Raw genomic sequence first — 17,840 nt, 5'->3', positions numbered from 1 at the left:
CATTTTGGGCTTAAGGGGACAGTTGAGTGGCTCAGTAGATTGAGAGCCAGTCTAGAGGTGGGAGGCCTTGGGTTCAAATGTGACCTCCATCACTTCCTCTCTGTGTGATCCTGGGCAAGTCATTTAACCCCCATTGCCCAGCCCATACCGTTCTTCTGCCTTGGAACCAATACCCAGTATTAATTCCAAGATGGAAGGTAAAGGTTTAAAAAAATAAAAAATAAATACATTTGCATCTATTCGTTCCCTTCTCATCTTCGCTGCCTTGCTCACCTTCTTTTTTGTGGAGAGTCAGTTGCTTCAAATACACCAGCCATTCCCCAACTCTCTCTGCTTACTTAGCTCCTATTGGAAGCAGCGGGATTGTGAAACTCACTCTGAGCCCAGGCTGCAATGAGTTTATTTCCCAAGTTAAGGAAAGTTGTATACCTGCACCAAATGGCCTTTTAAAAGCCTTGAAAACTACATACATTTGTAAGGGATTATTCTAGTTATTGAGTGATGCTCTCACAACAAAGCACCTAAGATTAGTTGCCCATCTACACGCCACATTAGTGCTTTAATGGAATTTGGTGTCATCACACTCTAAAAAGCACTTAGAATTCCTTGCGGAAAAAATGCTTTGTAAGTAAAGGCTATGATTAGTCATATCACTTTCCTCTGTCACTACCAAGAACATAAAAAGGGGAAAACCCAGTACAATATTGCTCTGTTTTGATTTCAGAACCCGGTAGCTCAAAGGAGGTTACGGATGAAGTAGAGAAGGACAGGCTGAAAAGGTATGAAAGCATTATTCAATTCTAAAATGAGCTCCCGTGTCCTTTTCACTTGAGATCTCCGCATTCTGTTGAGTGCTTGGGCCTTGAGATCCGTTCAACCAATCCCAAGAGCTCAGACAAATTCAAGATTGTAAATTAACAAATACATTGTCCTTAGACGTGTGTGTGTGTGTGTGTATGTGTGTGTGTCGCACATGTGGGCATGCACTTAGAGTTTAGCTTTCTTTCTGAATTCCTTTACTATTGGCTTTGAACCAGCCTCTTTTTTAATCCTTCTGATGAGGGTGGGGCAGCTAGTTAGCTCAGTGGAAGAGTGAGTGCCATGCCTGGAGTCCAAAGGCCTTGGGTCCAGATCTGGTCTCTGATACTTTGGAATTGTGTGACCCTGGGCAAGTCACTTAACCCCAATTGCCTTGCCCTCACTGAACTTGGAGTCGATGCTACAGAAGGTAAGGGATTTAAAAAAACATTCCAGGATGTAGTGATGGAGTGGGTCATGATATGATCTCAGGTGGCTAGGGACCTGGAAATGTATTCCAGGAAATTTACAATGCCAACTACGATATTGCAGAGAATGAATGGCTGGGACCCAATGGTTGACCCCCTGGAAGTGAGGCAGCCCCTTTCCCGTCTCTCTCCTCCCGGGCTAGTGATTTCTTGCTGAATCTCTAGCTGTGCATTTGCCGTTAACACCTTCAAATTTTCTTTAACCAGGGCCTCCCGGAACAAGTCGGAAAAGAAAAGACGAGATCAGTTCAACGTTCTCATTAGAGAACTTTGCAGCATGCTGCAGGGGCAGGGCGAGCCCATTAAGATGGATAAGGCCACCATATTACAGAAGACCATTGACTTTTTACACAAGCAGAAAGGTACGCCAGTTTGGGGGGCCTGCTCCCAGCCCTGTGGTTTCTCATTTTCAATATGAACATTGATTCACGGCAGCAGAGCTGTGTGGGTCATTCTCCCAGGAGCATACTCCGGGGGTGGAAGCAGGCCAGGGAGGCCTCTAATGGCCTTGCCCAGCTCTTTGAATGCAGGATTCTTCTCCGTCCCAGGAGTTTGTTTGTGACAGGTGCTTAAATGTCATTGTAATCAATGCAAAAGAAGAAAAATAAAGTGGAAATAATTAGAAGCATAACTGGGCAAAATCTCATCTCTGCTGCTGCCACAACCTTCCACTTGTATTTATCTAAGAGGTAGTAATGGAATAATTAGGTTAGACTACCAGCGATTTGGGGATTTTAATCCTTTGTTAAAAGGGCAGCATGGGGAACTATTAATTTAGTGGTACATTTAGAGGTAAGCAGAATTGAACACTGAAAAGGTCACCGAATCTTTTTCCAGGGAGACATTTAACAAGTGTTGTTGGGTGTGGGGGGAATACATTATTCTTTGCTTCTAAAGCCAAAGAAATGAAAATTTAAGTGAAAAAAAATTGAGATTGGTTGGGAGACCTGGGTTCTAGTCCTGTTTCTGTCCCTGACTCACCCTGTGACCTTTAACAAATTGCTTCACTCCTGTGAGCCTCAGTTTCCTATTCTCTAAAATGAGATGGTGGAACCAAATGGTTCCTAGAAACCTTTTCAGTTCTCAACCTCCCAGAACATTATGAAATCAACAATTCATGCAGGACAGACTTTTCCCAGGTAACAAGCCCAAGACCACATAGAGCTCCAGCTTGTTACTGGTTTCCCCATTTATCTAGATTGCTTTTTTAGACAGATAGATAGATCGTGGCCATTGGGCTGCCATTTTGCCTGCCGGTTTTCTGACCTTGTGGAGCAAAGGGAGTAGGGAGGTGGAAGTTTAAAGACGATATTGAAGTTGGCCAATGGCAACATGGGAGCTATCCCTCAGGATCAGGGAAGTGGTCGAGGATGAGAGAAGGGTAGCCTGCAGTCTTTGAAGTTTGTACATGGAGCAACACTAGTGGGGCCACCAGAGACAAGGGCTCAGCCTCCTATTTCACCTCCTTCTTGTGCCTACATACAGGATTTGGGGGACAAGGAAACCATCAGTATACATTCTGGGTTTTTGGAGCTCTTCTGTGCTCACTTTAGAAAATGGCCTCTTTGGGCCAGATGGAATGCAGTATGGTCTAAGCACCCTTTCTTTCAACATGGTGGAGAGTGTCAGAGGACCTGGACTTGACCCCTGACTCTGCTACATTTATTATTTGTGTGATCTTGGGCAAGTCACTGATTCTTGGACCTTAGTTTCTTCATCTCTAAAACGAGGGGGTTGGACCAAATGATCTCAGAGATCCCTTAATTCTATGATGCCATCTTTATCCATCTAGGGGCTACCCTTTAACCCTTAAAATACAGCTATCCACAGAGGGATCTTTTTTTAATATGTCCAGAACCTTTCAATGTAATCAGTTCCAATTTGTTTTCTGTTCAACTTGCTACAAAGCTTTTTCTATTGTTGTTTTTAATCTGGCCCCAGGTTCATTAGGGGAGGGCGTCCCAGTGAGAAAACTCCCTTTACCCGTACAAATTGGCACCTTTCTGAAATTTCAGTCTTAAAGAGGACTCGGGAACCCAGAAGGTTAAGCCTTTTGTCCCAGGTCAAATAAATAGTATGTGTGAGAGACCAGACTTGAACTCAAACCCCGTTTGTTGTCTTTGAGGTTGGTTCACTAGTCTACACTGCTATAACCTTTTTGCACCTGGAACTATTCTTCTTTAAAGGCAGTTACTACTACCTGGTACTAAGAGACATCTAGCTCCCAGTCTGTTCACTAGGTGATCTTATGGAGGGTCAGGCGGTCTATCAGAGGGGGAGGATCTACAGCGGCCTTCTTGCTCACACCGTACTGCCACAACGAATGATGTAGTTGGTGTGGGGACCCCTTCTCCTGCTGTCCTCTGGAGCCCAGGATTCTGTAGCCAAAATGGAGCATGAGCTTGTGGGTAGATTCTTGGTATGAACTGTCCAAGCTTGGGCTCTCGAGTCGGCACAGCCTTCAAGAAGCCAAGAACCCGACTTCTAGTGGCAGCCGAGAGGGAACTTTAATGTTCCACAAGAGTGATAACAGAGCGAAATGCTCCCTTGGGCCAAAGCCAGGCACAGGATGGGTTGAAATGATAAGCAGTTAGCCACCAGGAAAACCTCAGCATGATTTCAGAGGAGGCTCTGCTCCAAAATGAACTGTAAGTGGAAAAAAGCGAGATATTCCCGATAGTCATTTCAATCTCTGCTCTCTCTCTCTCTCTCTCTCTCTCTCTCTCTCTCTCTCTCTCTCTCTCTCTCTCTCTCTCTCTCTTCTTGCTCCCTTTCAGAAAAGGAGAACCAGGCCCAAGCGGCTGGAGCCAGAGGGGCCTGGAAACCATCATTTCTGAGCAATGAGGAATTTACACAGTTGATGTTTGAGGTAAGAAACCTTCTCAAATGTGTGTGCACTGGGCATGGAAGATGTATATGAAAGCTTGGCGTTGGGATAGGAACTGGAAATCTGGGCCAAGTTGTGAGGGGTTTGGTGATTACCTAGGGGATTCAATCAGTGTACAGAGCCAGCCTTGATCATGTAAGCTCGCAAATCCTCCTTGGGCTCCAAAGTGGAGTTTTGTATCAAGCCAACTGTGTAGAGGGGGGTGTCACAGAATGCACTTCTAGCCTTGGTCAGCCATCAGACCATAGGCACTAGAACTAGAAGAAATCTCAGAGGCCATCCTGTCCAAGCCCTCAACTGTAGAGGAGGAAACAGGCCTAGGGAGATTAAGTGACTTGCTCAAGATCAAGATCATATAGCTCATATCCAAGGCAGGATTCAAACCCATGTCTTTGGACTCAAGAGCCGGCGTTTTTTTCCACCGTGTTGCACTGCCATAAGAATAAGAGCTTTGGGCCGTGGGCCAGTGGTTTGTAAGTACTCTCCCTTCCTTCCTGAGGTAATTTTTTTACATGGACCCAAACTGAGAAAATATGGCCGCATCCACGCAAACTGATGGCTCCCATGGCAAGAATAGCTCCCGATGCATGTGGCCATCAGGCCCACAGTTGGGTCTAGCCATAATGCCTCCTGTCACCCTATGCAGGAGGCTTTGCTTCCACCAGTTGTGCCAAATACAACCCAGTTCAGCTGGCATTTATTTTATTTATTTATTTAAACTCTTCCCTTCCATCTTAGAATCAGTACTGTGTATTGGTTCCAAGGCAGAAGACTGGTCAGGGCCGAGCAATGGGGGTTAAGTGACTTGTCCAGGGTCACACAGCTGGGAAGTGTCTGAGACCAGATTGGAACCCAGGACCTCTCATCTCCAGGTCCAGTGCCCTATCCACTGAGCTACCCAGCTGTCCCACAGGCCAGCATTTATTAAGAGTCTGTTACAAGCACAGCACTAAGTGGCTTTTCCATTGGATGGCAGTTAGAAGCCCCACTTTGCTTCTAGTCTTTTATTTTTGTGGATCCAGGGCCATCCTTGAGCCAGCTTAAACTGGCTTTGGAGAACCCGTTGTGCAATTTTCACTCTGAAATTAGCAAACACCCCAAATCGGGGGGCTTGTCTAGATTTTAAAAAGGACCGGAGAAAGTGATAATGTAGTTTCCAACCCCAGAGAGCTGGTAGTTAAACACCCCTGGGTATATTCTCCCAACTCAGATGGCTCTTCCTGTTTTGGTGGTGTTTCGGTTTATTATGGATAATCAAGAGGAGGCCACAACCTAGGGGTCTGCCCGAATGGGTTGGATCAGCCGGCCAGTGAGATCCCTTCCAGTTCTGAAATGTGTTGACTTCTGTGAGTGACTCTTTTTCTATCGCCACTGAAGAGTTAACACTGGGACAGTGACAGAAGGGATGCCATCAGAGACAGAGATGACTGGCTGGTGGGGGCGGGGGAAGGGAAAGGGATATCTGATGCTTCACTTGCCCATGTGATGGCAAGAGGTCTAGACAGGGCCTCCTCAGCACATTACATGGACCCTTATGGGAGGGCCCGGGCAGGAAGAAAACAGACCATCTTGGGCCAGTTTACTGCTCCCACCTTCCAGGATCTCTGTGGAAAATGAACTGTTCTCCTCCTCAGAAGTGCCTCTGGCTGGAGAGATGGACGTGGGGCGGAATCTGGGCCTGGGGTAAAGGGGCGGAGGTCTCATGCCTTAGCAGTGACCCTTTTGATTCAGCTCGGAGGGAACTTTGGCCTCATGTCACGTTCCCTATTGCACCATCTGCTTGAGGCAGAGCAGAGCCGGTAATGAGGGACGGCTGTTGCGACTGGGGATGCGAGGAGAGGCCGCCAGCTGCCTAGGTCCTTGATGATCCTTGTTGACTCCATTCCCAAGCAACATAAGCATTGGCTCTGGGGATTTCAATTTTTGTCTGCATTGCTGGGAAGGGAAAAATGCCTAGATAGGGAAGATGGGAATAGCACAGTAGGAAGGATGCCAGAGGGCCGTGAATGGAGGGAGGGACAGTAACCCTCACCAAGACTGCACATGCTCTGTAAGGACCTTTAGTCAGTTGCCTATGTATTCCCTTATTGAGCTGGACCTGGGATTTCTTCAGTAGAGGAACTCTCCAGTGATGCTGATTAGCACTTTATGTTGTTGCCTTTGGAAGGAAGGAAAGAAGGAAGAAAAGAGGGCAGAAAGGAAGGAGGGGAGCACACATTTATTAAACACCTATGATGTGCCCAACACTGTGCTAAGTACTTTACGTGTTTCATCTCTCTTGATCCTCACAACAGCTCTATGAAGTTGGTGCTATTATGATGCCCATTTTACAGATGAGAAAACTAAGGCAGTCATAAAATGACTTGCCCAGAGCCACAAAGCTAGCCAGTGTTAGAAGCTAAATTTGAAGTTCTCTCTTTCTGACTCCAGGCCCAGCATTCTATCTGGTATACCTTTCAGCTACTTTCAGTACCTATCTCAGTGATGGTGAACCTATAGCACAGGTGCCAAAGATGGCATGCAGAGAGCTCTCTGTGGGCATGCAAGCCACCCCCCAACTCTACCTAGTTCATTCTTAGAAAGGCAGAGGGACTCGGGCAGAGCTGCTTCCCTCCCTCCTCCCCCATGCCCAACAACATTTTTTTTCACATCTCCCCCTCTGCTCAGCAGCCCAATGGGAGTACTTCTTCCCTCCACTGTGTGGGGTAAGGTTGGGCAGGGCATATCCAGCATGTGGTTGGTCAGGCAGGAATGGGGCTCAGTACTGTGTCTCTAAAAGGTTCACCATCACTGACCTAGCTGGTAGAGAAAAGGTTTGCTGACTGGCTCTTAGTCACCAAGCTACTACCTGACCCCAGATTTCATGAACTCCAAGGATGCTCTCCTATCTAGTATGTCTAGATAGGTGTCTAGATGTCTCAGGGACCCTTCCGTTTAAGAGAATCACCGTTGACTAGTAGAAGTTTGAATTTTTGCCTTGTGAACCCTCAAGTGGGTGAATGAATTAACCTCAGAAATCCTTCAAATAATCTTTTTTCAAGGGAGTTAAAGCAAAACTGAAATCCAATACGAGGGTAAAGCTGGTCAGTTTGGACTGCAGAATTTAGGGTGAAGAGTATGTTATTTGAGCTGAGTTGGGAGCAATGGCACACGTTTAGCACCTGCTGGGAGATAAGTAATCTAAGTTAACTTACTATATTTCAGACTGTGCTGAGTTAGGGAGTCCTGAGTTCAGATCCTGTCTCTGATGTACTTACTGGCCATGGGATTCTAGGCAGGTCTCCTAACTTCTTCAGTGTTCTACGAAACTCTCTAAGCATCTTAAGTTGAGGAATGGGTGCTGCTTTGCCTCCAAAGGAACATCTTCCCTGGCAGCTCCCTATCTATGCCAAAGACATCAGAGATCTAGCGTAAAAACATTCAAGGCTAGGTTGGACACTCCCTCATTTGATGTCCTCTCTTCTAACAGACTGGCTTTGACACTGGGCTGGGGGTGGGCGCATGGGTGTCCCTGAAAATAATCTAGGTGGCTTGTGTTTGTTCCCATCCAAGGCTCCAGCCCTGGGAAAGGAAAGACGTGCCTTCTTTTTAGCACCACAGATACATAGTTTTCTTGTAAATGCCCCAGGCTGGCAAGGCATGGAGCACAGAGGAGATCTTATTAAAATGCAACAAAGACCATATGCCAGAGCCCATAGATACTCAAGACCCTTTGTCTACTGGTGGGCTCCCTGCCCCTGAAGTTGAGCCCCCATTCCCACCCATACCTCTCTTGTGGGAAAGGAACTTGGGCTTGCTCTTCATACCTTTGTTGAGTACTACCTTCCTCAGGGATCAATACACTTGCTCCAGATTCATAGGGGCAGAGAACTTGTGGTTGCTCAAGTGCTAACTCCCTCACCCTGACCTGCACGGTCCACAGAACTCACAGTACTCAGAATGGCCAAGGCACAAGTTTGCTTTGCTGTGCTATGGCTCTGCTTTCTGTGGCTTCTTGGATTCATCTCTGCCTCTGGACCTCAGGTTCCCTGCCTACGCCTTTGTGTCCTTTCCCTTCAGTGATCCATCATTTCACCACCACTATCTCCAGTTGGAATGGTGAGGTCCTCTCTGCCATACTTTCCTGGCTTCTCACTCCTGCCCATAGCTCATCATGTCGTCGCCATTGCCATTGTCACTAACTACAAGAGCTACTGTGGTCTCTCTCAGGAGAGAGTTGGAGTTTTTAGTGGGATGACCAGAGTTGACCTGCCACTGGGTTAATCTCCTTAACTACAGCTCTTTGATTTTAGTCAGGCCTGAAGCTTTGACTGACTTAAAGGCTGCTTTTGTACCCAGGAAAGCCTTTCTGATTTATCCCCAATTGGTCTCCACCCAGTCTCTGCATGGTTAGGACTAGGGATAAAAGCCAGGTAATTTTTGTATTCTTTTTCATTCCTCCTTTCGATCAACGGACAAACATGTATTAAACACCTATTGTATACCAGGCTCTGTTTTAGACCCTGGACATACAAGTGCAGAGAATGAAATGAGTTCTGTTCACTATGACTTTCTCTTCATTTTTCCAGTTCCTGTTACCATCCTTTCACCTTTTCCCTCTCCTGGCTACAACCTCAAATCCAGCCCTGCTCATTATCTTGAGTCTCAGAGAGGCCTCATGAAAATTCTAGAAACCCTGGGAGAGGAGGGGCCACCTGAGCAGCCATAGGGTCAAAGTCTCATGTACTTTTTCTATAAGAAATAAAGGTTAGGGGGGCAGCTGGGTGGCTCAGTGGATTGAGAGCCAGGCCCAGAGACAGGAGGTCCTGTTGGTTCAAATCTGGCCTCAAACACTTCCCAGCTGTGTGACCCTGGACAAGTCACTTGACCCACATTGCCTAACCCTTACCACTCTTCTGCCTTGGAACCAATATACAGTGTTGATTCTAAGATGGAAGGTAAGAGTTTACAAAAAAAGAAATAATGTTTAATTTTGTATTGTTGTCTCACTACGTAATTGCATCCCCAAATATATTTTGTGGTGTTGTTTTCTCTTTTTGATAGGCTTTGGATGAGTTTCTGATCACCCTGACAACAGAGGGAATCATTATTTACGTATCGGATAATGTCACTTCTCTGTTGGGCCATTTACCGGTAAGTTCCAACATCTGTATGGGGTTCTCTCCACCTTTTCTTTGGGGCTCTTCATTTGCAGCTGGATGAAGCAGATGATCTAGAAGGCAAGTTATCGAACATAGCCGCCCAGCGTGCCCTTGTGCTGACAAGTGATTTCCATTTTTGATGGGTTTGTTTAGGCAATCTATATAGGAGTTGGGCCTAGGAAGTAATCAGGCTGGGCAGGCGCATAAGCAGTCCCTGATAGCAATTTCTGCAGCATATTCTGTAATAGCTATGCAAATATTTTGATAACCAATCCTACGTCATCCATTTTCTTCGTTAACCCTATGTATTTTTATGCATTTAGAAGTGTGATCCAATGGGGGATAGGGGTTCGTAGACTTTCCCTGACTGTCAAAGAGGTCCATGGCCTAGGAAAGATGAAGAATCCCTGCTTTTGAGCCACACCTCCCATGAGAAGGGATAATTCATTAAACAATAAAAACTGGATTTATTTATTGCCAGGTCACGGCAGCCATTTCCAGGTGTAATTAGCTCCTTGTCCTCTTCTATTGAAGGGCAAATTATGTTCTCATTTAGAAACTTAGAGTAGCAATTACATGTCTGAGCATAAACACTGGTGAATGGGCAACAACAGCTGGAAGGGGGTAGACAGTCTCTTCACCAAGTGTCTATAAAACGCACATGATTATTCTTTCACTTGCCAGCCCTGGCAGCATCTGGTTGGCTGGAAGGGCTTCCAGCATGGTGCCTTTGCTAGACATCTCTGCCTGACGGTGGGCGGGCCTCTCCTCCTCCTAGGAAGCTTGGCCTTCAGCATCTTGAGCCATAGCAACCCTGGAAAGGGCAAGCAGGCACATCCCATAACCCCCCCCCCCCTTTGTAATATAAACTATAAACCTGTTCACTGCATGGGCGGATAGACAAACACATCGTTCCTATGGCCCATCTAATGAATTGGGATGGTGCTTTTAGCCCTGACTGGCTCAAGTCCTCTTCTGCCCATTCCCTAGTCTTGCTGCGGGTTTCTTCCTGACACTTGGCAGCTGCTAAATCCAGACTTCAGAGGAATGTTTGGAGTCTGTAATGGCACATCCCATCACGAGGGGAAGGAGTCAAAGACAAATCAGGAGCTGCCTGCGCTCTTTAAGGCCTGGGAGAACGGCCCCCTTGGACACCCAGAGTGCTTTCAGGCACTTTTCCCTTTCCTAAGAAATGCTGGCATTTCCTCTCTTGAATTTCTTTTTGAAGAGGTACTTTCCATCATTCGAATCCCTTTCTACTATGGGCTTCTGACAGCACCGGATGAGCTCTCATTTCTTACCATATTGAGAGGGTACAGTGGAAGGTGCTGCTCGATCGATTTCCTATGGAACATGTGAGCCACAGTAGCCCAGGGTCCTTGACAAACTCAATCCCCAAGGAGTACCCACAAGTCCTTTGCCCCGGCCCCTTTTGGTGTGTTGACTGCATTCTGCTTAAAGGAAGGGGGTTCTCGATGGGTTTTAAGTGGGTTGGAATGGCATCCGTTGTGGTGACATTACTGTTGCCCCTTTCTAAATTCAGAAGACTGAGCCCTCCCCACCCCCTTCCAAGCTTGATCCTGCACTTGGGGTAGACTGCCACCAGGTGGCAGTGAGCCCCTTGCTAATATGGTGCAAACTACTAGGCTTAAACCAGCAGCACCCTCTGGGGCTGGAGAATGAGCCTAGTTGGGACCCAGATCCTTATTAAGGTGCCTCCATTGAAACATGGAACTCAAAGTCATTGAACCACACGAGCTTTTAGAGAAGCGAACCCCTGAGTAGAACTCAGGCCCTTTCCCACGAAGCCCAAATCTCATTCCCGGGCTTTGCCCAGAATGTTCTTTTATCGCTCCTCCACCTGGGCATCCCAGTTCTCTCCGGGGCATCCAAAGCTTGTCTTGTTCTTTCTCACCAGCAGGAGGTCTCATTGAGTGTTGGCAAATTAATCAGAGGACAGCCTGTAGATAATCAACAGTACATGATCATTGTGCTAAGGACTTGGCCTCCAGAGAAGGGAAAAGGCCCAGAATGGCTCTTGCCCTCAAGGAGCTTACAGTTTAACAAAGTATAAATAAATAAATCCAAAACATGCAGAGTAATGGAAGAAAGGTCACCTTTGAGGGGATGGTTCCAATGGCCGAGGGGCCTGGGGAAAGCCTCCCGCGGAGGGTGATGTTTGAGTGGAGAGGGAGAACATTCTAGACGTGCTTGGCATGTGTAAGCAGTGACGAGTAGGCCAGTGCAGCTTGAGCATAGGGTGTGTGGAAGAGGAGAACGCTGGCCAGGTTGTGAAGAGCGTCAGCTGCTTACCAGAGGACTTGGCATCTGGTCCTCGAGATAACTGGGAGCCACTGGAATGTGGGGAGCAGCGGGTCAAGAAGGTCAGCCTGAGACCTTTAGGAAAACCACCTTAGCAGACAGAATTGGAAAGAGAGAGAAAAGGCCACGTTGGACATCTCTCTATCAAAAGCAGCCCTTGTCTCAATTGGCACCCTGCAGTCAGCTTTCCCTGTCACCAGTTTCCCTTTGAGGAAGGAAGGGTATTGATTTCCCCCTGGGTATAGCTTCAAGACTGTTTGCAGTAGTAATCTCCCTTTACCTAAGAAAGCTGCAAACTGCCTTGGACAGTGGCGTCACTGTCAAAGAAACAAGGCCACTTAGCGGTACGTAGGGATCCCTCTAGGCTGCACATTGACTTAGAAAGCCACATACTATTATGTAGCATTGATTATGTTTTTATTTATTTGGTTAACTATTTCCCGGGTACATTTTAATCACACAGGGAGTGGAGAGCTACATGCCAGCGTATGGCTCCTCTGGTCTAGGCCATTGATCGTTTTATAAGAGGATTCCTTAGGGATTTCAGTTCAACTCAAAAGTGTTTATTGAGCATTTGCTACTCAATTCAAGAAACATTTTAAGCACCTCCTTGGTACAAGGAACAGCGTTAGGAATCGGAGGTAGAACAATTGATCTGGCCAGGGCCCTGTTCTTGAGGTTCAGACCAAAGGTTGACAAATAATGACATGGGGAAATGTGGGATAAGTGATGACGGGAAAGGAGAGAACCGTGGACACTACTCTGAGAAATCAGAGGTGAGAAAGGATGCGTTGGCTCTATGAGGGACAAGAGAAGACTATGGGAAAACAAAGGTTCACAGGGGAGGTGACTTCATTTTGGGCAAGTAACTTTACATCTCTGGGCCTCAGTTTCTTCCTCTGTAAAATGAGAAGGTTGGCCTAGTTGGCCTCCGAGGTCTCTTCCAACTCCAGAGCCTCGAAGCAAGGGAGGAATTGGAATAGGATGAGATTGGAATAGAGGTGAATGGATGGACTAGAGGCACAGGGTGATCAGAGGCATGGCTGCAACTAGGCACCTCTGGAATGAATCTGACCAGACTTTCATGGAATCTAGCAGGAAGACAAGACTAGAGAGATCAGGGGTGTAGGGTGGAATATGAACGAGAGGAATCTGTATGATCACAGAATATTTTAAGACAGTCACCTAACAGGTTGTAAAGTGGTTTCCTAAGTATTTCCTGCCAGGGCCTACTCTCCTCCCCAAGACCTTCCAGTCAAATAGTGATTAGTGATGCTCAAGTTTTAGCACAAGGCTGGGGTGGCACCTTTCCGAATGAAGCTCCCCATTCTCTGAGAGTGGGAGGGAGCCTCTTGCAAATGTGCCTCTTTCCTAGGCTCCCGGTCTAGCGACACACTTCATCAATTTGGCCGGGTTCATCCCTTGAATCACTTTCCATTCTTGACGTGACCAGAGTATACCGTGTCACCCATAACTGCCAGCTAATAGCAGGGCACTTCTCTTTTGAAGGGTGCCTGCCTATTTTGATGTTTCATGAAGCTAACTGCATGATGGGTCTCTTTCTGTGCCGTACTGTTGATGCTCCAAGAAGAAAACAGGATGCCAGTAGGGAAGGGTCCCAAGGGATGAATGTTTACACTGGCTGTGGAGGCCTCTGTGTCTTGGAAGCCCTGGCTTCCTCGAAGACTCATTTCAAATGCCACCTCCTCCAGGAGGTCTTTGCCAACCACCCCCCTTCCCCAGCTTTCTGGAGCCTTCCCTCTAGAGCTATTTTCAGTGATAATAACAACATTTATAGAATACGTTAAGGTTTGCCAAGCACTTTGTGTGTATTTCTCAATTTATCCTCACAGCCCTGGGAGGTCAGTGCTATTATTACCCTCATTTTACAGATGAGGAAACTGAAGCAGACAGGGAGTGGTAACATGGCTAGGAAGTGTCTGAAGTAGAATTCAAACTCGAGCTCCTTGACTCTGAGCCAAACGCTCACCACCTGGTTGCCTTCGAACTCCTCTATACATCTTGCCTGGGTATGAATTTAGGCACACGTTGACTCCCCTATTAGAATATAAGATCCTTGAGAGTAGGGGCTGTTGGGGCTTTTTCACTGTAACCCAGCACTGGGTATACAGCACTTGGTTGTTGTTCAGTCATTTCTATCAGAGGCAACTCTTCATGACCCCTTTTGGAGTTTTCTTGACAGAGATACTGGAGAGGTTTGCCATGCCCTTCTCTAGCATGTTATATAGACAAGGAAACTGAGGCAAACAGGCAAAGTGACTTGCCCAGGGTCACACACATAATAAGGGTCTGAGGCCATATTTGAAGTCAGGAAGATGATCCTTCCTGACTTTAGGTCCAGCGCTCTATCCACTGCCTACCCCAAGCACTTACTACGTCTGTTGATTCATTGATAGATCCTTGATGTGTTCATCAGTTTACTTGCCAAGAAGTGAGCCCAGTGCTCTGGTTAGACGCTAACAAATTACTGAACTAGGAAATTAATGTGCAAACAATGGTTGTAGTCCCTACCCGCCCTTGGAAATGTATGCCTTGAGAACAGAATTACTCTGATTTCTCTTAAATGAAAATATTACCTCTCATTGTAAAAAAAAGTAATGAATGGGCGCACTGTTGGACACCAAATGGCCCATTTGTGAATTGGAAGAACAGTGCTGCCCCAGTCAAGATTTTTTAAAAGTCATTTTAAAGAATAAAACTAAACACCTTTTTGAAGTCAGAAATACTAAAAATGCATAGCATTATTTTTATTAATCAATAAGATTATAATTTTTAACCCCTCACCTTCCATCTTGGAATCAATATCATATATTAGTTCTAAGGAAGAAGAGTGGTAAGGGCTAGGCAATGGGGGTCAAGGGACTTGCCCAGGGTCACACAGCTGGGAAGTGTCTGAGGCCAGATTTGAACCTAGGACCTCCCGTCCCTAGGCCTGGTTCTCAATCCACTGAGCTACCCAGCTGCCCCAAGATTATAATTTTTAAGCATCAGTGTTTTTAAATTCATCCACCAATTCAGGTTTTATTCTCTACCCCCCCCCCCACCTCCCATTAGTCTTTGTACTTGGCCAGGTCCCAACTGCTAAACTGTAGATGAAACCAGTCCATAACTGATTAAGGGACTTAATGACTTTCCTTTCGAACTGGTAACAACGTCTTTATGTTGTTCTGCTATTCCATTGGTATCCTGTTGATGTCAGAAGGTGAGGAAGGCCTCCAGAGCACTGGATGGCCGCCCCAACCACCCAGCTACACACCCTGGGGAACTTTCTGGGGAGATGTAGACAAGAGGCACACAGGATGGGCAGGCATGGATGAATTGGCCCATTGGAAGGTGTATCTACAGATTCATTGAGATATTGGAATAACTATGAATAATTAATGCTACTTTAGTCACATGACAATCCATTTCAGTTTTGGACTCATTGTTAAATTCCAAAGGACACTTTGGCATTACTTCTGTGTTTTAAAAAAAACCATTGCCAAGACTTGAGTCCTAGTTAATTTACCAAAGTGCCGCCATATCATAACTACCTTGTAATAAAATACGTAGATGACAGGATTTTCTTTTCTTTTCTCAGTCCGATCTGGTGTACCAGAATATATTAAGCCTTCTCCCAGAGCAAGAACACAAGGATGTCTACAAGGTACTCTCTCCGCAGACGATCCTGCCATCCCCTGTCACTGCTGATTTTCTAAATGGTAAGTGTTTGGGTTTGAAGGGGTGAGGGGAGTACCAGGCAGTAAGGACCAGTACCCACAATGAACTCCTGGCTCCAACATTAGTTAGGATACTGGTATTAAAGGATGAAATGCTAACACCATTATCTTAGTTCTGAGGGGTGATGGTAGGAACTGCTCATAGGACTTACTTTGGGCTTTATCGTGTACGAGAATATTGGGAAAGTTTATAAGGGCTTAAAGAATGCATTGTGGTCTTATGAGTGGTGGTGAAAAGACAAATAATAACTCCAAGATGGAAATTCAAGTTGTTGAAAGGCTAAGGTGCCACTGTAGCTTCTTTGACACCAAAGCATACCAACAAGAAAGGGCTAGCCACCCCAGGTAAAATCTTCACTTAAGAGAAGAATCAATAACCTTTTTAGTCCTGAGTATGCCACTATGGCAGCTAAATAATGACTGGCTAAATAAATAATGGCGGACCTAAAACATAGATAGGGAACTGGGAGAAAGGATATGGAAGGAGAAAGAAGGAAAAGGAGAGATGAAGAGAAATACTAAAGGTTCTCTCATTTATTCTATATCTTCTCTGTCCATTTGTTCTTGGGAGTAGAAGGCTACTCAGGAGGGCCTTTGTTCCTCAGGGCATTGTGTGCTGGCTATGCACGCCTGGTGCTAGGTTTATCTTAGGGCAGTGATGGTGAATCTTTTGAAGACCTAGTGCCCAAAATGCAACCCTCATGCCTCATGTGAGTCCCCCACCTTACCCAAGATAGGGGAAGGAGGAAGGGCAGAGAGGAGGGTCGTGTGAGAAATGTCCTCAGATGCCTGTGGAGAGGGAGAGGGGAGCAGCCCCTCTAGCACATGTGCCATAGGTTCAGCAACACAGTCTCAGGACATGAAGGTCACTCTTGGTGTTTTCGGGCAATATCACTGGCAGGGCACCACCAGCTGTTCAATCAATGATTCAATCAACAAGCATTTCTTAAGTGTCTTCTATGTATCAGTGAAGTTCTAGGTACCAAGTACAGAACCAGAAGGGGTTGGGTGGGAGAGAACAGTAAAGGGAGAAATGGCAAGATCTGGCAAACTTTGGGGCTGGTTCTTCAGTCCTCCTTTCTCATAGGAGCCGCTAAAGCACTGGAGACTTTGAGCCATTAAAAGATTTTATGGTCAGTAACTGGAAATCTATTGTGATTAATATAGTAGATAAAAGGAGTCGGGATTCCTGGGATCTGCAATGAAGGCAATTCCCACTGTGGAAACATCTTCCACTATGTCCCATATGTGACTTAGTCTCAGAGGCACACACACATAAGGGGAAGTGACTTGCCTAGGATCTTAACCACTGGAAAGTGTCAGAGGTGGGATTTGAACTGATGTCTTCTGACTCTAATCCTAGATTCTTCTGTATGCCAGATAACCTTTATGATTATTATATAACTTTTCATCGCTCTGCCATTGCGATACATCTCAGATACTACATTTTTGGTGTAAAAATGATGATGTGATAAAAAGAACACCGGTTTGGAAATCACCAGGCCTTCCTCCATTCCCCATTCTGCCACTTACTATGTGATCTGAGGAAAGTTCTGTGACCTTGTTGGGGCTTGGTTTCCTCATCTATAAAATGGGTATGGACTAAATGATCCCCAGGCTTTTCCAACTCTAAGACCTGGGGATTCTGTTAAATGGTGATTTTCCTGTCCGTCCCTCCTTCCCACCTCCCTTCATAAATCTCTTGATGATAACATCAGTCAGTGAGTGATAAGACCCATAATCTCTCCCGTAAATGTAAGATGCTTTCCAGTGGACAAAGCCCTTTCCAAACAGTCCAGGGAAATCAGTGGAGCAGACATTGCCCCCATTTTATGGAGGAGGAGACTGAGTGGACACCGAACAACAACCACCCAGGCTAGTCCAGAGACTATTGACTTATTTTGGAAACAAGCAGACAGGACTTGTCAAGATTGAAAAATAAACTTGTTTTATGTGTTTGTTTCCTTTTCAACAGAAAAACAAATTGAGTTTTCCTGTCATTTAGCAAGAGGAAGAGTGAACCCCAATGATCCTGTGATTTATGAAGCTGTGAAATTTTTTGTGGTTTTTAAATACCTTTCTCGTGGTAAGTTCCCTTTTTCTAAAAACAATTCATCCCTTCACTGAGTGAGACCCTGTTCTCATAGCTCCTGTGTAGACACAGTTCTGTTTCCCCTTCGGGCCTTTCTCTGCTCCCCGAGACCCTCTCAAATTCAGCGCAAGCTGCTTAGAGCCTGGTTATTACAGATCTCGGCAGGAAATAGGTCAGTTCACACCCCCAGCACACAACTGGCACATACCTGATCTCACATGGTCACCCAGATCTCCCCCTCCAGACCAGTGTTACAGAGAGGCTCAGCCTGTCTTAAAAGTCCAGCACTGGAAAGAAATGAATTGGAGCTAAGAATATACTCTCCAGGGAATGGGCTGAATGTCCCTCCTGGAACCCCACTGTCCCATTGCT

At 46.0% G+C, this 17,840-nt stretch overlaps 1 protein-coding gene across 2 annotated transcripts in view; it reads left to right on the top strand.

The window, feature by feature from the left end:
* The window catches only part of PASD1 (PAS domain containing repressor 1), an 82,538-nt gene that overhangs the window by 10,436 nt on the left and 54,262 nt on the right, over positions 1-17,840 (top strand). For both annotated transcript variants that reach the window (XM_007507339.3, XM_056809480.1), the window contains exons 3-8: positions 725-779; positions 1,494-1,648; positions 4,064-4,155; positions 9,217-9,306; positions 15,238-15,358; positions 17,352-17,462. In XM_007507339.3, the coding sequence (XP_007507401.1) occupies positions 725-779; positions 1,494-1,648; positions 4,064-4,155; positions 9,217-9,306; positions 15,238-15,358; positions 17,352-17,462 (624 nt within the window). The remainder of the gene's footprint in view (positions 1-724; positions 780-1,493; positions 1,649-4,063; positions 4,156-9,216; positions 9,307-15,237; positions 15,359-17,351; positions 17,463-17,840) is intronic.

Source organism: Monodelphis domestica, chromosome X (genome assembly GCF_027887165.1).
Source record: "Monodelphis domestica isolate mMonDom1 chromosome X, mMonDom1.pri, whole genome shotgun sequence".
Lineage (NCBI taxonomy): Eukaryota > Metazoa > Chordata > Mammalia > Didelphimorphia > Didelphidae > Monodelphis > Monodelphis domestica.
This window is presented reverse-complemented; position numbering and strand designations above follow the sequence as displayed.